The sequence below is a fragment of the Heptranchias perlo genome, unplaced genomic scaffold (assembly GCF_035084215.1).
Source record: "Heptranchias perlo isolate sHepPer1 unplaced genomic scaffold, sHepPer1.hap1 HAP1_SCAFFOLD_647, whole genome shotgun sequence".
NCBI lineage: Eukaryota > Metazoa > Chordata > Chondrichthyes > Hexanchiformes > Hexanchidae > Heptranchias > Heptranchias perlo.
In genome coordinates this window covers 33,267-57,296 of record NW_027139674.1, presented here as the reverse complement: position 1 = coordinate 57,296, position 24,030 = coordinate 33,267, and the positions used below count along the sequence as shown (strand labels likewise).

The 24,030-nt window shown below is 51.2% G+C and overlaps 1 protein-coding gene across 1 annotated transcript in view; it reads right to left on the bottom strand.

Annotated features, from left to right (window-relative positions):
* The window catches only part of LOC137318088 (cap-specific mRNA (nucleoside-2'-O-)-methyltransferase 1-like), a 60,817-nt gene extending 49,172 nt beyond the window's left edge, over window positions 1-11,645 (bottom strand). Inside the window, exons 1-3 of the mRNA XM_067981057.1 lie at window positions 11,317-11,645; window positions 9,641-9,813; window positions 8,577-8,735 (exon numbers count right to left, since the gene is read on the bottom strand). Coding sequence (XP_067837158.1) covers window positions 8,577-8,735; window positions 9,641-9,813; window positions 11,317-11,455 — 471 coding nt within the window. The 5' untranslated portion in view covers window positions 11,456-11,645. The remainder of the gene's footprint in view (window positions 1-8,576; window positions 8,736-9,640; window positions 9,814-11,316) is intronic.
* Between the last annotated feature and the right edge of the window lie 12,385 nt (window positions 11,646-24,030).

Genomic DNA, 24,030 nt, shown 5'->3' with positions numbered 1-24,030 from the left:
CTCACTAATCTCACCGTCGACACCGACAGTGATAATCACAGTACACTCACTAATCTCACCGTCTGTACCGACAGTGATAATCACAGTACACTCACTAATCTCACCGTCTGTACCGACAGTGATAATCACAGTACACTCACTAATCTCACCGTCTGTACCGACAGTGATAATCACAGTACACTCACTAATCTCACCTTCTGTACCGACAGTGATAATCACAGTACACTCACTAATCTCACCGTCTGTACCGACAGTGATAATCACAGCACACTCACTAATCTCACCGTCGACACCGACAGTGATAATCACAGTACACTCACTAATCTCACCGTCTGTACCGACAGTGATAATCACAGTACACTCACTAATCTCACCGTCTGTACCGACAGTGATAATCACAGTACACTCACTAATCTCACCGTCTGTACCGACAGTGATAATCACAGTACACTCACTAATCTCACCGTCAACACCGACAGTGATAATCACAGTACACTCACTAATCTCACCGTCTACACCGACAGTGATAATCACATTACACTCACTAATCTCACCGTCTGTACCGACAGTGATAATCACAGTACACTCACTAATCTCACCGTCTGTACAGACAGTGATAATCACAGTACACTCACTAATCTCACCGTCTGTACCGACAGTGATAATCACAGTACACTCACTAATCTCACCGTCTGTACCGACAGTGATAATCACAGTACACTCACTAATCTCACCGTCTGTACCGACAGTGATAATCACAGTACACTCACTAATCTCACCGTCTGTACCGACAGTGATAATCACAGTACACTCACTAATCTCACCGTCTGTCCCGACAGTGATAATCACAGTACACTCACTAATCTCACCGTCTGTACCGACAGTGATAATCACAGTACACTCACTAATCTCACCGTCTACACCGACAGTGATAATCACAGTACACTCACTAATCTCACCGTCTGTACAGACAGTGATAATCACAGTACACTCACTAATCTCACCGTCTGTACCGACAGTGATAATCACAGTACACTCACTAATCTCACCGTCTGTACCGACAGTGATAATCACAGTACACTCACTAATCTCACCGTCTGTACCGACAGTGATAATCACAGTACACTCACTAATCTCACCGTCTGTACCGACAGTGATAATCACAGTACACTCACTAATCTCACCGTCTGTACCGACAGTGATAATCACAGTACACTCACTAATCTCACCGTCTGCACCGACAGTGATAATCACAGTACACTCACTAATCTCACCGTCTGTACCGACAGTGATAATCACAGTACACTCACTAATCTCACCGTCTGTACCGACAGTGATAATCACAGTACACTCACTAATCTCACCGTCTGTACCGACAGTGATAATCACAGTACACTCACTAATCTCACCGTCTGTACCGACAGTGATAATCACAGTACACTCACTAATCCCACCGTCTGTACCGACAGTGATAATCACAGTACACTCACTAATCTCACCGTCTGTACCGACAGTGATAATCACAGTACAATAACTAATCTCACCGTCGACACCGACAGTGATTATCACAGTACACTCACTAATCTCACCGTCTGTACCGACAGTGATAATCACAGTACACTCACTAATCTCACCGTCTGTACCGACAGTGATAATCACAGTACACTCACTAATCTCACCGTCTGTACCGACAGTGATAATCACAGTACACTCACTAATCTCACCGTCTACACCGACAGTGATAATCACAGTACACTCACTAATCTCACCGTCTGCACCGACAGTGATAATCACAGTACACTCACTAATCTCACCATCTGTACCGACAGTGATAATCACAGTACACTCACTAATCTCACCGTCTGTACCGACAGTGATAATCACAGTACACTCACTAATCTCACCGTCTGTACCGACAGTGATAATCACAGTACACTCACTAATCTCACCGTCTGTACCGACAGTGATAATCACAGTACACTCACTAATCTCACCGTCTGTACCGACAGTGATAATCATAGTACACTCACTAATCTCACCGTCTGTACCGACAGTGATAATCACAGTACACTCACTAATCTCACCGTCTACAACGACAGTGATAATCACAGCACACTCACTAATCTCACCGTCTGTACCGACAGTGATAATCACAGTACACTCACTAATCTCACCGTCTGTACCGACAGTGATAATCACAGTACACTCACTAATCTCACCGTCTGTACCGACAGTGATAATCACAGTGCACTCACTAATCTCACCGTCTGTACCGACAGTGATAATCACAGTACACTCACTGATCTCACCGTCTACACCGACAGTGATAATCACAGTACACTCACTAATCTCACCGTCTGTCCCGACAGTGATAATCACAGTACACTCACTCATCTCACCGTCTGTACCGACAGTGATAATCACAGTACACTCACTAATCTCACCGTCTGTACCGACAGTGATAATCACAGTACACTCACTAATCTCACCGTCAGTACCGACAGTGATAATCACAGTACACTCACTAATCTCACCGTCTGTACCGACAGTGATAATCACAGTACACTCACTAATCTCACCGTCTACACCGACAGTGATAATCACAGTACACTCACTAATCTCACCGTCTGTACCGACAGTGATAATCACAGTACACTCACTAATCTCGCCGTCTGTACCGACAGTGATAATCACAGCACACTCACTAATCTCACCGTCGACACCGACAGTGATAATCACAGTACACTCACTAATCTCACCGTCTGTACCGACAGTGATAATCACAGTACACTCACTAATCTCACCGTCTACACCGACAGTGATAATCACATTACACTCACTAATCTCACCGTCTGTACCAACAGTGATAATCACAGTACACTCACTAATCTCACCATCTGTACCGACAGTGATAATCACAGTACACTCACTAATCTCACCGTCTGTACCGACAGTGATAATCACAGTACACTCACTAATCTCACCGTCCGTACCGACAGTGATAATCACAGTACACTCACTAATCTCACCGTCTGTACCGACAGTGATAATCACAGTACACTCACTAATCTCACCGTCTGTACCGACAGTGATAATCACAGTACACTCACTAATCTCACCGTCTACACCGACAGTGATAATCACAGTACACTCACTAATCTCACCGTCTACACCGACAGTGATAATCACAGTACACTCACTAATCTCACCGTCTGTACCGACAGTGATAATCACAGTACACTCACTAATCTCACCGTCTGTACCGACAGTGATAATCACAGTGCACTCACTAATCTCACCGTCTGTACCGACAGTGATAATCACAGTACACTCACTAATCTCACCGTCTGTACCGACAGTGATAATCACAGTACACTCACTAATCTCACCGTCTACACCGACAGTGATAATGACAGGACACTCACTAATCTCACCGTCTGTACCGACAGTGATAATCACAGTACACTCACTAATCTCACCGTCTGTACCGACAGTGATAATCACAGTACACTCACTAATCTCACCGTCTGTACCGACAGTGATAATCACAGTACACTCACTAATCTCACCCTAGACACCGACAGTGATAAGCACAGTACACTCACTCATCTCACCGTCTGTACCGACAGTGATAATCACAGTACACTCACTAATCTCACCGTCTGTACCGACAGTGATAATCACAGTACACTCACTAATCTCACCGTCTGTACCGACAGTGATAATCACAGTACACTCACTAATCTCACCGTCTAGACCGACAGTGATAATCACAGTATACTCACTAATCTCACCGTCTGTACCGACAGTGATAATCACAGTACACTCACTAATCTCACCGTCTGTACCGACAGTGATAATCACAGCACACTCACTGATCTCACCGTCTGTACCGACAGTGATAATCACAGTACACTCACTAATCTCACCGTCTGTACCGACAGTGATAATCACAGTACACTCACTAATCTCACCGTCTGTACCGACAGTGATAATCACAGTACACTCACTAATCTCACCGTCTGTACCGACAGTGATAATCACAGTACACTCACTAATCTCACCGTCTACACCGACAGTGATAATCACAGCACACTCACTAATCTCACCGTCTGTGCCGACAGTGATAATCACAGTACACTCACTAATCTCACCGTCTGTACCGACAGTGATAATCACAGTACACTCACTAATCTCACCGTCTACACCGACAGTGATAATCACAGTACACTCACTAATCTCACCGTCTGTACCGACAGTGATAATCACAGCACACTCACTAATCTCACCGTCTGTACCGACAGTGATAATCACAGTACACTCACTCATCTCACCGTCTGTACCGACAGTGATAATCATAGTACACTCACTAATCTCACCGTCTACACCGACAGTGATAATCACAGTACACTCACTAATCTCACCGTCTGTACCGACAGTGATAATCACAGTACACTCACTAATCTCACCGTCTGTACCGACAGTGATAATCACAGTACACTCACTAATCTCACCGTCTGTACCGACAGTGATAATCACAGTACACTCACCAATCTCACCGTCTACACCGACAGTGATAATCACAGTACACTCACTAATCTCACCGTCTGTACCGACAGTGATAATCACAGTAGACTCACTAATCTCACCGTCTGTACCGACAGTGATAATCACAGTGCACTCACTAATCTCACCGTCTGTACCGACAGTGATAATCACAGTACACTCACTAATCTCACCGTCCACACCGACAGTGATAATCACAGTACACTCACTAATCTCACCGTCTGCACCAACAGTGATAATCACAGTACACTCACTAATCTCACCGTCTGTACCGACAGTGATAATCACAGTACACTCACTAATCTCACCGTCTACACCGACAGTGATAATCACAGCACACTCACTAATCTCACCGTCTGTACCGACAGTGATAATCACAGTACACTCACTAATCTCACCGTCTGTCCCGACAGTGATAATCACAGTACACTCACTAATCTCACCGTCTGTACCGACAGTGATAATCACAGTACACTCACTAATCTCACCGTCTGTACCGACAGTGATAATCACAGTACACTCACTAATCTCACCGTCTGTACCGACAGTGATAATCACAGTACACTCACTAATCTCACCGTCTGTACCGACAGTGATAATCACAGCACACTCACTAATCTCACAGTCTACACCGACAGTGATAATCACAGTACACTCACTAATCTCACCGTCTGTACCGACAGTGATAATCACAGTACACTCACTAATCTCACCGTCTACACCGACAGTGATAATCACAGTACACTCACTAATCTCACCGTCTGTACCGACAGTGATAATCACAGTACACTCACTAATCTCACCGTCTGTACCGACAGTGATAATCACAGCACACTCACTAATCTCACCGTCTGTACCGACAGTGATTATCACAGCACACTCATTAATCTCACCGTCTGTACCGACAGTGATAATCACAGTACACTCACTAATCTCACCGTCTGCACCGACAGTGATAATCACAGTACACTCACTAATCTCACCGTCTGTACCGACAGTGATAATCACAGCACACTCACTAATCTCACCGTCTGTACCGACAGTGATAATCACAGTACACTCACTCATCTCACCGTCTGTACCGACAGTGATAATCACAGTACACTCACTAATCTCACCGTCTGCACCGACAGTGATAATCACAGTACACTCACTAATCTCACCGTCTGTACCGACAGTGATAATCACAGTGCACTCACTAATCTCACCGTCTGTACCGACAGTGATAATCACAGTACACTCACTAATCTCACCGTCTACACCGACAGTGATAATCACAGTACACTCACGAATCTCACCGTCTGTACCGACAGTGATAATCACAGTACACTCACTAATCTCACCGTCTGTACCGACAGTGATAATCACAGTACACTCACTAATCTCACCGTCTGTACCGACAGTGATAATCACAGTACACTCACTAATCTCACCGTCTGTACCGACAGTGATACTCACAGTACACTCACGAATCTCACCGTCTGTACCGACAGTGATAATCACAGTACACTCACTAATCTCACCGTCTACACCGACAGTGATAATCACAGTACACTCACTAATCTCACCGTCTGTACCGACAGTGATAATCACAGCACACTCACTAATCTCACCGTCTGTACCGACAGTGATAATCACAGTACACTCACTCATCTCACCGTCTGTACCGACAGTGATAATCACAGTACACTCACTAATCTCACCGTCTGTACCGACAGTGATAATCACAGTACACTCACCAATCTCACCGTCTACATCGACAGTGATAATCACAGTACACTCACTAATCTCACCGTCTGTACCGACAGTGATAATCACAGTACACTCACTAATCTCACCGTCTGTACCGACAGTGATAATCACAGTGCACTCACTAATCTCACCGTCTGTCCCGACAGTGATAATCACAGTACACTCACTAATCTCACCGTCTACACCGACAGTGATAATCACAGTACACTCACGAATCTCACCGTCTGTACCGACAGTGATAATCACAGTACACTCACTAATCTCACCGTCTGTACCGACAGTGATAATCACAGTACACTCACTAATCTCACCGTCTGTCCCGACAGTGATAATCACAGTACACTCACTCATCTCACCCTCTGCACCGACAGTGATAATCACAGTACACTCACTAATCTCACCGTCTGTACCGACAGTGATAATCACAGTACACTCACTAATCTCACCGTCTGTACCGACAGTGATAATCACAGTACACTCACTAATCTCACCGTCTGTACCGACAGTGATAATCACAGCACACTCACTAATCTCACCGTCCACACCGACAGTGATAATCACAGTACACTCACTAATCTCACCGTCTGCACCGACAGTGATAATCACAGTACACTCACTAATCTCACCGTCTGTACCGACAGTGATAATCACAGTACACTCACTAATCTCACCGTCTACACCGACAGTGATAATCACAGCACACTCACTAATCTCACCGTCTGTACCGACAGTGATAATCACAGTACACTCACTAATCTCACCGTCTGTCCCGACAGTGATAATCACAGTTCACTCACTAATCTCACCGTCTGTACCGACAGTGATAATCACAGCACACTCACTAATCTCACCGTCTGTACCGACAGTGATAATCACAGTACACTCACTAATCTCACCGTATGTACCGACAGTGATAATCACAGTACACTCACTAATCTCACCGTCTGTACCGACAGTGATAATCACAGTACACTCACTAATCTCACCGTCTACACCGACAGTGATAATCACAGTACACTCACTAATCTCACCGTCTGTACCGACAGTGATAATCACAGTACACTCACTAATCTCACCGTCTACACCGACAGTGATAATCACAGTACACTCACTAATCTCACCGTCTGTACCGACAGTGATAATCACAGTACACTCACTAATCTCACCGTCTGTACCGACAGTGATAATCACAGTACACTCACTAATCTCACCGTCTGTACCGACAGTGATAATCACAGCACACTCACTAATCTCACCGTCTACACCGACAGCGATAATCACAGTACACTCACTAATCTCACCGTCTGTACCGACAGTGATAATCACAGTGCACTCACTAATCTCACCGTCTGTACCGACAGTGATAATCACAGTACACTCACTAATCTCACCGTCTACACCGACAGTGATAATCACAGTACACTCACTAATCTCACCGTCTGTACCGACAGTGATAATCATAGTACACTCACTAATCTCACCGTCTGTACCGACAGTGATAATCACAGTACACTCACTAATCTCACCGTCTGCACCGACAGTGATAATCACAGTACACTCACTAATCTCACCGTCTGTACCGACAGTGATAATCACAGTACACTCACTAATCTCACCGTCTGTACCGACAGTGATAATCACAGTACACTCACTAATCTCACCGTCTGTACCGACAGTGATAATCACAGTACACTCACTAATCTCACCGTCTGTACCGACAGTGATAATCACAGTACACTCACGAATCTCACCGTCTGTACCGACAGTGATAATCACAGTACACTCACTAATCTCACCGTCTGTACCGACAGTGATAATCACAGTACACTCACTAATCTCACCGTCTGCACCGACAGTGATAATCACAGTACACTCACTAATCTCACCGTCTGTACCGACAGTGATAATCACAGTACACTCACTAATCTCACCGTCTGTACCGACAGTGATAATCACAGTACACTCACTAATCTCACCGTCTGTACCGACAGTGATAATCACAGTACACTCACTAATCTCACCGTCTGGACCGACAGTGATAATCACAGCACACTCACTAATCTCACCGTCTGTACCGACAGTGATAATCACAGTACACTCACTAATCTCACCGTCTGTACCGACAGTGATAATCACAGTACACTCACGAATCTCACCGTCTACACCGACAGTGATAATCACAGTACACTCACTAATCTCACCGTCTGCACCGCCAGTTTCTTGAACGGTTATGGTGGGCCCTTGTTCCCCCTTCTCACCTCACTTTCATCCTGCCAGTCCTCATCCAGGTCTCCATCGAATCCTTTGAGCTTCAGCCCCAAACCTCGTCGGCCACGCTGCAAGGACGTCTCAACGATCTCCTTCCGACCCTGTCCAAACTTCCCCAGACCTTCCCCTTCACGGTAACCCATCTTCGCCTGGAAACAGAGGGCAAAAGGTTAGGCAGTGAGTGCAATCTCACAGAGCAGGGTCTGCAGCAAGACTGGGGCTGGGCAGGAGGTGTCACACACACAGTGTGCAGATACAGTCGAGAGACAAGGATCGCAAACACAGAGGACAAAAGATCACATCCCCCTTCCACCCCCAGTTTGTTCCGAATTCACCAATCCCAGCCAGGACAGCAGTGCAACCCCTCAGGTTCTCACCGTGTGGTGGGTAGAAGTCGGGGCCAGACACACAGGGCTTGAGTCTTTGATTTCAGTTTGAAGAATCTTTTCATAAAAAGCTGGAATCAGTGAAAGTGATTCTGAAGCTCTCGGATTGTCACACAAACTCGACTTGTTCACAGGAATATACAATGATACAACACAGATGGAGGCCATTCAGCCCATCGTGCCTGTGCCGGCTCTTTGAAAGAGCTATCCAATTCGTCCCATTCCCCTGCTCTTTCTCCATAGCCCTGTGAATTTTTTCCCTTTGAATATTTCTCCAATTCCCTTTTGAAAGTTATTATTGAATCTGCTTCCACCGCCCTTTCAGGCAGTGAATTCCAGATCAGAACAACTCGCTGCGTAAAAAAAAAAGTCATCTCCCCTGGGTTCTCTTGTCAATTAGGTTAAACCTGCCGTCCTTACCCGGTCTGGGCCTACATGTGACTCCAGACCCCACACCAACGGGATTGACTCTTAACTGCCCTCTGAAGGGGGCCCAGCAAGTCACTCAGTTATCTCAAACCTGGGCAGCGAGGGACGGGCAATAAATGCCAGCCTTGCCAATGTCGCCCACATCCCCAGAATGATTAAGAAACCACCTGAGTGAGAGAGTGGCCTGCAGCAAACAGAGTGGAGAGAGTCAGTCCATGGCCCTGGACAGGCCAGCTTACCATCAGCTTCTGAGAGACACTGTTGTACATGGAGTACTTGCTGGAGAGAGCGTCTTTCTGCAGCTGGTCCGTGGAATCACCCTGTAGTGATGGTCGCGATAAGCCCAGGACTCCACCGAACACTGGTCTGCTCCCCTCACTGTCAGTGTCTTCATCACCACTACTGGCCATCTCTGGGGAGGGAGGGAAGGGGAGAGGGGGGGGGGGCGGGAAGAGGGAGAGCGGGGGGGGGGGGGGGGGGGGGAAGAGCCAGATGGAGAGAGAGATTGGATATATTATTAATCTGTTCAGCTTGTTTTGCAGATTTAAAATTAAATATCAGTGCTCATCTCTGACTTGGCTCCGAGTGTTTCTGGTCAGATGGGCAGAAAAGTGGGAAATGGAATTCAATCCGGAGAAGTGTGAGGTAATGCATTTGGGGAGAGCAAACAAGGCAAGGGAATACACAATAAATGGGAGGATACTGAGAGGTGTAGAGGAAGTGAGGGACCTTGGAGTGCATGTTCACAGATCCCTGAAGGTCGCAGGACAGGTGGTTAAAAAGGCATATGGAATACTTTCCTTCATTAGCCCCTGTCACTCCCCCTCCCTCGCACCTCTCACACCCCTCCCGCTCTCCCCCCTCCCTCTCTCCCCCCCTCACCCTCTACCCCCTCCCTCCCCCCCTCACCCTCTACCCCCTCCCTCACCCCCTCTGTCTTTTAGACAGGCTGGGTGAGTGGGCGGAGATTTGGCAGATGCAATATAATATTGGAAAATGTGAGGTTATGCACTTTGGCAGGAAAAATCAGAGAGCAAGTTATTTTCTTAATGGCGAGAGACTGGAAAGTACTGCAGTACAAAGGGATCTGGGGGTCCGAGTGCAAGAAAATCAAAAAGTTGGTATGCAGGTGCAGCAGGTGATCAAGAAGGCCAACGGAATGTTGGCTTTTATTGCTAGGGGGATAGAATATAAAAACAGGGAGGTATTGCTGCAGTTATATAAGGTATTGGTGAGACCGCACCTGGAATACTGCATACAGTTTTGGTCCCCATACTTAAGAAAAGACATACTTGCTCTCGAGGCAGTACAAAGAAGGTTCACTCGGTTAATCCCGGGGATGAGGGGGCGGACATATGAGGAGAGGTTGAGCAGATTGGGACTCTACTCATTGGAGTTCAGAAGAATGAGAGGCGATCTTATTGAAACATATAAGATTGTGAAGGGTCTTGATCGGGTGGATGCGGTAAGGATGTTCCCAAGGATGGGTGAAACTAGAACTAGGGGGCATAATCTTAGAATAAGGGGCTGCTCTTTCAAAACTGAGATGAGGAGAAACTTCTTCACTCAGAGGGTGGTAGGTCTGTGGAATTTGCTGCCCCAGGAAGCTGTGGAAGCTACATCATTAAATAAATTTAAAACAGAAATAGACAGTTTCCTAGAAGTAAAGGGAATTAGGGGTTATGGGGAGCGGGCAGGAAATTGGACATGAATTTAGATTTGAGGTTAGGATCAGATCAGCCATGATCTTATTGAATGGCGGAGCAGGCTCGAGGGGCCGATTGGCCTACTCCTGCTCCAATTTCTTATGTTCTCCTCCCTCCTCCCCCTCACTCCCCCTCCCCCTCACACCCTCCCCTCACCCTCACTCCCTCACCGCCTCCCTCCCTCCTCTCTCTCTCTCTCTCTCCCTCACCCCGACTCCGACTCCGGGCCCGGGCCCCGCCACCCAGCGGCTCCTCGTCCGAGGTGGAGCTGAGATTGAGGCCCAGGTCCTCCATCTTCTGTTGTTTGTTGTCGGGCCGCGGCCCTGAGTCCGGGAGCCGGCGCTTCATGGTGTGAGAGGGAGGGCGGGGGCGGGTCTCTCTCTCTCTCCCCGGGCTCCGGCTCTGGGTCGGGGCTCCGGCCTCTCTCTCTCTCTCTCCCCGGGGGTAGGCCTGCAGCCTCGGGCCTCGATTTCTCTCCCGATCTTCGCGCCGACAAACCGCGCGCGCATGCGTCACAACCTCTGACAGGTCAGCGCGGGGTCCAATCACCGAGCAGGCCGGAGACCCCGCCCCTCAACCCGGAGACCCCGCCCCTCAACCCGGAGACCCCGCCCCTCAACCCGGAGACCCCGCCCCTCTCCACACACTCTCCCCACACTGGACAACCGGCCAATCACAGCCCAGAGACCCGGACCACAGGCCAATCACAGCCCAGAGACCCGGACCACCGGCCAATCACAGCCCAGAGACCCCGACCACCGGCCAATCACAGCCCAGAGACACGGACCACCGGCCAATCACAGCCCAGAGACCCCAGCCACCGGCCAATCACAGCCCAGAGACCCGGGCCACCGGCCAATCACAGCCTAGAGACCCCGACCACCGGCCAATCACAGCCTAGAGACCCCGACCACCGGCCAATCACAGCCCAGAGACCCGGACCACCGGCCAATCACAGCCCAGAGACCCCGACCACCGGCCAATCACAGCCCAGAGACACGGACCACCGGCCAATCACAGCCCAGAGACCCCAGCCACCGGCCAATCACAGCCCAGAGACCCGGGCCACCGGCCAATCACAGCCTAGAGACCCCGACCACCGGCCAATCACAGCCCAGAGACCCCGACCACCGGCCAATCACAGCCCAGAGACCCCAGCCACCGGCCAATCACAGCCCAGAGACCCGGGCCACCGGCCAATCACAGCCCAGAGACCCCGACCACCGGCCAATCACAGCCCAGTGACCCGGCCACCGGCCAATCACAGCCCAGAGATCCCAGCCACCGGCCAATCACAGCCCAGAGACCCGGGCCACCGGCCAATCACAGCCTAGAGACCCGGACCACCGGCCAATCACAGCCCAGAGACCCCTACCACCGGCCAATCACAGCCCAGAGACCCCAGCCACCGGCCAATCACAGCCCAGAGACCCGGACCACCGGCCAATCACAGCCCAGAGACCCCGACCACCGGCCAATCACAGCCCAGAGACCCGGACCACCGGCCAATCACAGCCCAGACACCCCAGCCACCGGCCAATCACAGCCCAGAGACCCGGACCACCGGCCAATCACAGCCCAGAGACCCCGACCACCGGCCAATCACAGCCCAGAGACCCGGACCACCGGCCAATCACAGCCCAGAGACCCGGACCACCGGCCAATCACGGCCCAGAGACCCGGACCACCGGCCAATCACAGCCCAGGGGCCCGGACCACCGGCCAATCACAGCCCAGAGACCGAGACCAACGGCCAATCACAGCCAAGGGACCCGGACCACCGGCCAATCCCAGCCCAGGGGCCCAGACCACCGGCCAATCACAGCCCAGGGGCCCGGACCACCGGCCAATCCCAGCCCAGGGGCCCAGACCACCGGCCAATCACAGCCCAGGGGCCCGGACCACCGGCCAATCACAGCCCAGGGGCCCCGACCACCGGCCAATCCCAGCCCAGGGGCCCGGACCACCGGCCAATCACAGCCCAGGGGCCCGGACCACCGGCCAATCCCAGCCCAGGGGCCCGGACCACCGGCCAATCACAGCCCAGGGGCCCAGACCACCGGCCAATCACAGCCCAGGGGCCCGGACCACCGGCCAATCACAGCCCAGGGGCCCGGACCACCGGCCAATCCCAGCCCAGGGGCCCGGACCACCGGCCAATCCCAGCCCAGGGGCCCGGACCACCGGCCAATCACAGCCCAGGGGCCCGGACCACCGGCCAATCCCAGCCCAGGGGCCCGGACCACCGGCCAATCCCAGCCCAGGGGCCCGGACCACCGGCCAATCACAGCCCAGGGGCCCGGACCACCGGCCAATCCCAGCCCAGGGGCCCGGATCACCGGCCAATCACAGCCCAGAGACACGGACCACCGGCCAATCCCAGCCCAGGGGCCTGGGAGGGCGGAGATCCCGCCTGTCGGAGTGGGAGAGAGTCGATGGAGGAGGAGCGGGGGGAGGGGAGAGGGCCCGGGGCCGGGGGAGAGGCCGGGGGGCCGGGGCCGGAGCCGGAGCCGGAGCCGGGGCCGCGGGATGGGACGCACCGAGCCGCCGTCTGGTATCTGCAGAGAGTCGGCGCGGAGCGGCGCGGAGAGCGGCTGGGCCTGAACCCCGGGACTGAGGTAATGGGAGACCCGGGGGGTGAGGGAGGGAGTGAGGGGCAGAGTGACAGACCTGTACCCCCCAGTACTGTACCCCAGTGTTATACAGTGACAGACCTGTACCCACCAGTACTGTACCCCAGTGTTATACAGTGACAGACCTGTACCCACCAGTACTGTACCCCAGTGTTATACAGAGACAGACCTGTACCCACCAGTACTGTACCCCAGTGTTATACAGTGACAGACCTGTACCCACCAGTACTGTACCCCAGTGTTATACAGTGACAGACCTGTACCCACCAGTACTGTACCCCAGTGTTATACAGGGACAGACCTGTACCCCCCAGTACTGTACCCCAGTGTTATACAGTGACAGACCTGTACCCACCAGTACTGTACCCCAGTGTTATACAGGGACAGACCTGTACCCACCAGTACTGTACCCCGGTGTTATACAGTGACAGACCTGTACCCACCAGTACTGTATCCCAGTGTTATACAGAGACAGACCTGTACCCACCAGTACTGTACCCCAGTGTTATACAGTGACAGACCTGTACCCCCCAGTACTGTACCCCAGTGTTATACAGTGACAGACCTGTACCCCCCAGTACTGTACCCCAGTGTTATACAGGGACAGACCTGTACCCCCCAGTACTGTACCCCAGTGTTATCCAGGGACAGACCTGTACCCATCAGTACTGTACCCCAGTGTTATACACTGACAGACCTGTCCCCACCAGTACTGTACCCCAGTGTTATACAGTGACAGACCTGTACCCACCAGTACTGTACCCCAGTGTTATACAGTGACAGACCTGTACCCCCCAGTACTGTACCCCAGTGTTATACAGTGACAGACCTGTACCCACCAGTCCTGTACCCCAGTGTTATACAGTGACAGACCTGTACCCCCCAGTACTGTACCCCAGTGTTATACAGTGACAGACCTGTACCCCACCAGTACTGTACCCCAGTGTTATACAGTGACAGACCTGTACCCACCAGTACTGTACCCCAGTGTTATACAGTGACAGACCTGTACCCCCCAGTACTGTACCCCAGTGTTATACAGGGACAGACCTGTACCCCCCAGTACTGTACCCCAGTGTTATACAGGGACAGACCTGTACCCACCAGTACTGTACCCCAGTGTTATACAGGGACAGACCTGTCCCCACCAGTACTGTACCCCAGTGTTATACAGTGACAGACCTGTACCCACCAGTACTGTACCCCAGTGTTATACAGGGACAGACCTGTCCCCACCAGTACTGTACCCCAGTGTTATACAGTGACAGACCTGTCCCCACCAGTACTGTACCCCAGTGTTATACACTGACAGACCTGTACCCCCCAGTACTGTACCCCAGTGTTATACAGTGACAGACCTGTACCCCCCAGTACTGTACCCCAGTGTTATACAGTGACAGACCTGTACCCCCCAGTACTGTACCCCAGTGTTATACAGTGACAGACCTGTACCCCCCAGTACTGTACCCCAGTGTTATACACTGACAGACCTGTACCCCCCAGTACTGTACCCCAGTGTTATACAGTGACAGACCTGTACCCCCCAGTACTGTACCCCAGTGTTATACAGTGACAGACCTGTACCCCCCAGTACTGTACCCCAGTGTTATACAGTGACAGACCTGTCCCCACCAGTACTGTACCCCAGTGTTATACAGAGACAGACCTGTCCCCACCAGTACTGTACCCCAGTGTTATACAGAGACAGACCTGTACCCACCAGTACTGTACCCCAGTGTTATACAGTGACAGACCTGTCCCCACCAGTACTGTACCCCAGTGTTATCCAGGGACAGACCTGTACCCCCCAGTACTGTACCCCAGTGTTATACACTGACAGACCTGTCCCCACCAGTACTGTACCCCAGTGTTATACAGTGACAGACCTGTACCCACCAGTACTGTACCCCAGTGTTATACAGTGACAGACCTGTACCCACCAGTACTGTACCCCAGTGTTATACAGTGACAGACCTGTACCCCCCAGTACTGTACCCCAGTGTTATACAGTGACAGACCTGTACCCACCAGTACTGTACCCCAGTGTTATACAGTGACAGACCTGTACCCACCAGTACTGTACCCCGGTGTTATACAGGGACAGACCTGTCCCCACCAGTACTGTACCCCAGTGTTATCCAGGGACAGACCTGTACCCCCCAGTACTGTACCCCAGTGTTATACAGTGACAGACCTGTACCCCCCAGTACTGTACCCCAGTGTTATACAGGGACAGACCTGTACCCACCAGTACTGTACCCCAGTGTTATACAGTGACAGACCTGTCCCCACCAGTACTGTACCCCAGTGTTATACAGTGACAGACCTGTACCCACCAGTACTGTACCCCAGTGTTATACAGTGACAGACCTGTACCCACCAGTACTGTACCCCAGTGTTATACAGTGACAGACCTGTACCCCCCAGTACTGTACCCCAGTGTTATACAGTGACAGACCTGTACCCACCAGTACTGTACCCCAGTGTTATACAGTGACAGACCTGTACCCACCAGTACTGTACCCCGGTGTTATACAGGGACAGACCTGTACCCACCAGTACTGTACCCCAGTGTTATACAGTGACAGACCTGTACCCCCCAGTACTGTACCCCAGTGTTATACAGTGACAGACCTGTACCCACCAGTACTGTACCCCAGTGTTATACAGTGACAGACCTGTACCCACCAGTACTGTACCCCAGTGTTATACAGTGACAGACCTGTACCCACCAGTACTGTACCCCAGTGTTATACAGTGACAGACCTGTCCCCACCAGTACTGTACCCCAGTGTTATACAGGGACAGACCTGTACCCACCAGTACTGTACCCCAGTGTTATACAGTGACAGACCTGTACCCCCCAGTACTGTACCCCAGTGTTATACAGGGACAGACCTGTACCCACCAGTACTGTACCCCAGTGTTATACAGTGACAGACCTGTCCCCACCAGTACTGTACCCCAGTGTTATACAGTGACAGACCTGTACCCACCAGTACTGTACCCCAGTGTTATACAGGGACAGACCTGTCCCCACCAGTACTGTACCCCAGTGTTATACAGTGACAGACCTGTACCCCCCAGTACTGTACCCCAGTGTTATACAGTGACAGACCTGTACCCCCCAGTACTGTACCCCAGTGTTATACAGGGACAGACCTGTCCCCACCAGTACTGTACCCCAGTGTTATACAGTGACAGACCTGTACCCACCAGTACTGTACCCCAGTGTTATACAGCGACAGACCTGTACCCACCAGTACTGTACCCCAGTGTTATACAGTGACAGACCTGTACCCCCCAGTACTGTACCCCAGTGTTATACAGTGACAGACCTGTACCCACCAGTACTGTACCCCAGTGTTATACAGTGACAGACCTGTACCCACCAGTACTGTACCCCAGTGTTATACAGTGACAGACCTGTACCCACCAGTACTGTACCCCAGTGTTATACAGTGACAGACCTGTACCCACCAGTACTGTACCCCAGTGTTATACAGTGACAGACCTGTACCCACCAGTACTGTACCCCAGTGTTATACACTGACAGACCTGTACCCCCCAGTACTGTACCCCAGTGTTATACAGTGACAGACCTGTACCCACCAGTACTGTACCCCAGTGTTATACAGGGACAGACCTGTACCCACCAGTACTGTACCCCAGTGTTATACAGGGACAGACCTGTCCCCACCAGTACTGTACCCCAGTGTTATACAGTGACAGACCTGTACCCCCCAGTACTGTACCCCAGTGTTATACAGTGACAGACCTGTACCCCCCAGTACTGTACCCCAGTGTTATACAGGGACAGACCTGTCCCCACCAGTACTGTACCCCAGTGTTATACAGTGACAGACCTGTACCCACCAGTACTGTACCCCAGTGTTATACAGCGACAGACCTGTACCCACCAGTACTGTACCCCAGTGTTATACAGTGACAGACCTGTACCCCCCAGTACTGTACCCCAGTGTTATACAGTGACAGACCTGTACCCACCAGTACTGTACCCCAGTGTTATACAGTGACAGACCTGTACCCACCAGTACTGTACCCCAGTGTTATACAGTGACAGACCTGTACCCACCAGTACTGTACCCCAGTGTTATACAGTGACAGACCTGTACCCACCAGTACTGTACCCCAGTGTTATACAGTGACAGACCTGTACCCACCAGTACTGTACCCCAGTGTTATACACTGACAGACCTGTACCCCCCAGTACTGTACCCCAGTGTTATACAGTGACAGACCTGTACCCACCAGTACTGTACCCCAGTGTTATACAGTGACAGACCTGTACCCACCAGTACTGTACCCCAGTGTTATACAGTGACAGACCTGTACCCACCAGTACTGTACCCCAGTGTTATACAGTGACAGACCTGTACCCACCAGTACTGTACCCCAGTGTTATACAGTGACAGACCTGTCCCCACCAGTACTGTACCCCAGTGTTATACAGTGACAGACCTGTACCCCCCAGTACTGTACCCCAGTGTTATACAGTGACAGACCTGTACCCACCAGTACTGTACCCCAGTGTTATACAGTGACAGACCTGTACCCCCCAGTACTGTACCCCAGTGTTATACAGTGACAGACCTGTACCCACCAGTACTGTACCCCAGTGTTATACAGTGACAGACCTGTACCCACCAGTACTGTACCCCAGTGTTATACAGGGACAGACCTGTACCCACCAGTACTGTACCCCAGTGTTATACAGTGACAGACCTGTACCCCCCAGTACTGTACCCCAGTGTTATACAGTGACAGACCTGTACCCCCCAGTACTGTACCCCAGTGTTATACAGAGACAGACCTGTCCCCCCAGTACTGTACCCCAGTGTTATACAGTGACAGACCTGTACCCCCCAGTACTGTACCCCAGTGTTATACAGTGACAGACCTGTACCCCCCAGTACTGTACCCCAGTGTTATACAGGGACAGACCTGTACCCACCAGTACTGTACCCCAGTGTTATACAGTGACAGACCTGTCCCCACCAGTACTGTACCCCAGTGTTATACAGTGACAGACCTGTACCCCCCAGTACTGTACCACAGTGTTATACAGTGACAGACCTGTACCCACCAGTACTGTACCCCAGTGTTATACAGTGACAGACCTGTACCCCCCAGTACTGTACCCCAGTGTTATACAGTGACAGACCTGTACCCCCCAGTACTGTACCCCAGTGTTATACAGGGACAGACCTGTACCCACCAGTACTGTACCCCAGTGTTATACAGGGACAGACCTGTACCCCCCAGTACTGTACCCCAGTGTTATACAGTGACAGACCTGTACCCACCAGTACTGTACCCCAGTGTTATACAGGGACAGACCTGTACCCACCAGTACTGTACCCCAGTGTTATACAGGGACAGACCTGTACCCCCCAGTACTGTACCCCAGTGTTATACAGTGACAGACCTGTACCCACCAGTACTGTACCCCAGTGTTATACAGGGACAGACCTGTACCCACCAGTACTGTACCCCAGTGTTATACAGTGACAGACCTGTACCCACCAGTACTGTACCCCAGTGTTATACAGTGACAGACCTGTACCCCCCAGTACTGTACCCCAGTGTTATACAGGGACAGACCTGTACCCACCAGTACTGTACCCCAGTGTTATACAGTGACAGACCTGTACCCACCAGTACTGTACCCCAGTGTTATACAGTGACAGACCTGTACCCACCAGTACTGTACCCCAGTGTTATACAGTGACAGACCTGTACCCACCAGTACTGTACCCCAGTGTTATACAGTGACAGACCTGTCCCCCCAGTACTGTACCCCAGTGTTATACAGTGACAGACCTGTACCCCCCAGTACTGTACCCCAGTGTTATACAGTGACAGACCTGTACCCACCAGTACTGTACCCCAGTGTTATACAGGGACAGACCTGTACCCACCAGTACTGTACCCCAGTGTTATACAGGGACAGACCTGTACCCCCCAGTACTGTACCCCAGTGTTATACAGTGACAGACCTGTACCCACCAGTACTGTACCCCAGTGTTATACAGGGACAGACCTGTACCCACCAGTACTGTACCCCAGTGTTATACAGTGACAGACCTGTACCCACCAGTACTGTACCCCAGTGTTATACAGTGACAGACCTGTACCCCCCAGTACTGTACCCCAGTGTTATACAGGGACAGACCTGTACCCACCAGTACTGTACCCCAGTGTTATACAGTGACAGACCTGTACCCCCCAGTACTGTACCCCAGTGTTATACAGTGACAGACCTGTACCCACCAGTACTGTACCCCAGTGTTATACAGTGACAGACCTGTACCCACCAGTACTGTACCCCAGTGTTATACAGGGACAGACCTGTACCCCCCAGTACTGTACCCCAGTGTTATACAGTGACAGACCTGTACCCACCAGTACTGTATCCCAGTGTTATACAGTGACAGACCTGTACCCACCAGTACTGTACCCCAGTGTTATACAGGGTCAGACCTGTACCCACCAGTACTGTACCCCAGTGTTATACAGTGACAGACCTGTACCCCCCAGTACTGTACCCCAGTGTTATACAGTGACAGACCTGTCCCCCCCAGTACTGTACCCCAGTGTTATACAGTGACAGACCTGTACCCACCAGTACTGTACCCCAGTGTTATACAGGGACAGACCTGTACCCCCCAGTACTGTACCCCAGTGTTATACAGGGACAGACCTGTCCCCACCAGTACTGTACCCCAGTGTTATACAGGGACAGACCTGTACCCACCAGTACTGTACCCCAGTGTTATACAGGGACAGACCTGTCCCCACCAGTACTGTACCCCAGTGTTATACAGGGACAGACCTGTACCCACCAGTACTGTACCCCAGTGTTATACAGGGACAGACCTGTCCCCACCAGTACTGTACCCCAGTGTTATACAGGGACAGACCTGTACCCACCAGTACTGTACCCCAGTGTTATACACTGACAGACCTGTCCCCCCCCAGTACTGTACCCCAGTGTTATACAGGGACAGACCTGTCCCCCCCAGTACTGTACCCCAGTGTTATACAGTGACAGACCTGTCCCCCCCAGTACTGTACCCCAGTGTTATACAGTGACAGACCTGTCCCCCCCAGTACTGTACCCCAGTGTTATACAGTGACAGACCTGTACCCCCCAGTACTGTACCCCAGTGTTATACAGTGACAGACCTGTACCCACCAGTACTGTACCCCAGTGTTATACAGTGACAGACCTGTACCCACCAGTACTGTACCCCAGTGTTATACAGTGACAGACCTGTCCCCCCAGTACTGTACCCCAGTGTTATACAGTGACAGACCTGTACCCCCCAGTACTGTACCCCAGTGTTATACAGTGACAGACCTGTACCCACCAGTACTGTACCCCAGTGTTATACAGTGACAGACCTGTACCCACCAGTACTGTACCCCAGTGTTATACAGTGACAGACCTGTACCCACCAGTACTGTACCCCAGTGTTATACAGGGACAGACCTGTACCCCCCAGTACTGTACCCCAGTGTTATACAGTGACAGACCTGTACCCACCAGTACTGTATCCCAGTGTTATACAGTGACAGACCTGTACCCACCAGTACTGTACCCCAGTGTTATACAGGGTCAGACCTGTACCCACCAGTACTGTACCCCAGTGTTATACAGTGACAGACCTGTACCCCCCAGTACTGTACCCCAGTGTTATACAGTGACAGACCTGTCCCCCCCAGTACTGTACCCCAGTGTTATACAGTGACAGACCTGTACCCACCAGTACTGTACCCCAGTGTTATACAGGGACAGACCTGTACCCCCCAGTACTGTACCCCAGTGTTATACAGGGACAGACCTGTCCCCACCAGTACTGTACCCCAGTGTTATACAGGGACAGACCTGTACCCACCAGTACTGTACCCCAGTGTTATACAGGGACAGACCTGTCCCCACCAGTACTGTACCCCAGTGTTATACAGGGACAGACCTGTACCCACCAGTACTGTACCCCAGTGTTATACAGGGACAGACCTGTCCCCACCAGTACTGTACCCCAGTGTTATACAGGGACAGACCTGTACCCACCAGTACTGTACCCCAGTGTTATACACTGACAGACCTGTCCCCCCCAGTACTGTACCCCAGTGTTATACAGGGACAGACCTGTCCCCCCCAGTACTGTACCCCAGTGTTATACAGTGACAGACCTGTCCCCCCCAGTACTGTACCCCAGTGTTATACAGGGACAGACCTGTACCCCCCAGTACTGTACCCCAGTGTTATACAGTGACAGACCTGTACCCCCCAGTACTGTACCCCAGTGTTATACAGTGACAGACCTGTACCCACCAGTACTGTACCCCATTGTTATACAGTGACAGACCTGTCCCCACCAGTACTGTACCCCAGTGTTATACAGTGACAGACCTGTACCCACCAGTACTGTACCCCAGTGTTATACAGGGACAGACCTGTACCCACCAGTACTGTACCCCAGTGTTATACAGGGACAGACCTGTACCCACCGGTACTGTACCCCAGTGTTATACAGTGACAGACCTGTACCCCCCAGTACTGTACCCCATTGTTATACAGTGACAGACCTGTCCCCACCAGTACTGTACCCCAGTGTTATACAGTGACAGACCTGTACCCACCAGTACTGTACCCCAGTGTTATACAGGGACAGACCTGTACCCACCAGTACTGTACCCCAGTGTTATACAGGGACAGACCTGTACCCACCAGTACTGTACCCCAGTGTTATACAGTGACAGACCTGTACCCCCCAGTACTGTACCCCAGTGTTATACAGTGACAGACCTGTACCCACCAGTACTGTACCCCAGTGTTATACAGAGACAGACCTGTGCCCACCAGTACTGTACCCCAGTGTTATACAGGGACAGACCTGTACCCACCAGTACTGTACCCCAGTGTTATACAGTGACAGACCTGTACCCCCCAGTACTGTACCCCAGTGTTATACAGAGACAGACCTGTCCCCACCAGTACTGTACCCCAGTGTTATACAGTGACAGACCTGTCCCCACCAGTACTGTACCCCAGTGTTATACAGTGACAGACCTGTACCCACCAGTACTGTACCCCAGTGTTATACAGTGACAGACCTGTCCCCACCAGTACTGTACCCCAGTGTTATACAGGGACAGACCTGTCCCCACCAGTACTGTACCCCAGTGTTATACAGTGACAGACCTGTACCCACCAGTACTGTACCCCAGTGTTATACAGGGGCAGACCTGTACCCACCAGTACTGTACCCCAGTGTTATACAGTGACAGACCTGTACCCCCCAGTACTGTACCCCAGTGTTATACAGTGACAGACCTGTACCCACCAGTACTGTACCCCCAGTGTTATACAGTGACAGACCTGTCCCCACCAGTACTGTACCCCAGTGTTATACAGTGACAGACTGTACCCCCCAGTACTGTACCCCAGTGTTATACAGTGACAGACCTGTACCCACCAGTACTGTACCCCAGTGTTATACAGTGACAGACCTGTACCCCCCAGTACTGTACCCCAGTGTTATACAGTGACAGACCTGTACCCACCAGTACTGTACCCCAGTGTTATACAGTGACAGACCTGTCCCCACCAGTACTGTACCCCAGTGTTATACAGTGACAGACCTGTACCCACCAGTACTGTACCCCAGTGTTATACACTGACAGACCTGTACCCACCAGTACTGTACCCCAGTGTTATACAGTGACAGACCTGTACCCACCAGTACTGTACCCCAGTGTTATACAGTGACAGACCTGTACCCCCCAGTACTGTACCCCAGTGTTATACAGTGACAGACCTGTCCCCACCAGTACTGTACCCCAGTGTTATACAGGGACAGACCTGTACCCCCCAGTACTGTACCCCAGTGTTATACAGTGACAGACCTGTACCCACCAGTACTGTACCCCAGTGTTATACAGTGACAGACCTGTACCCCCCAGTACTGTACCCCAGTGTTATACAGGGACAGACCTGTCCCCACCAGTACTGTACCCCAGTGTTATACAGAGACAGACCTGTACCCACCAGTACTGTACCCCAGTGTTATACAGGGACAGACCTGTCCCCACCAGTACTGTACCCCAGTGTTATACAGTGACAGACCTGTACCCACCAGTACTGTACCCCAGTGTTATACAGTGACAGACCTGTACCCACCAGTACTGTACCCCAGTGTTATACAGGGACAGACCTGTACCCCCCAGTACTGTACCCCAGTGTTATACAGTGACAGACCT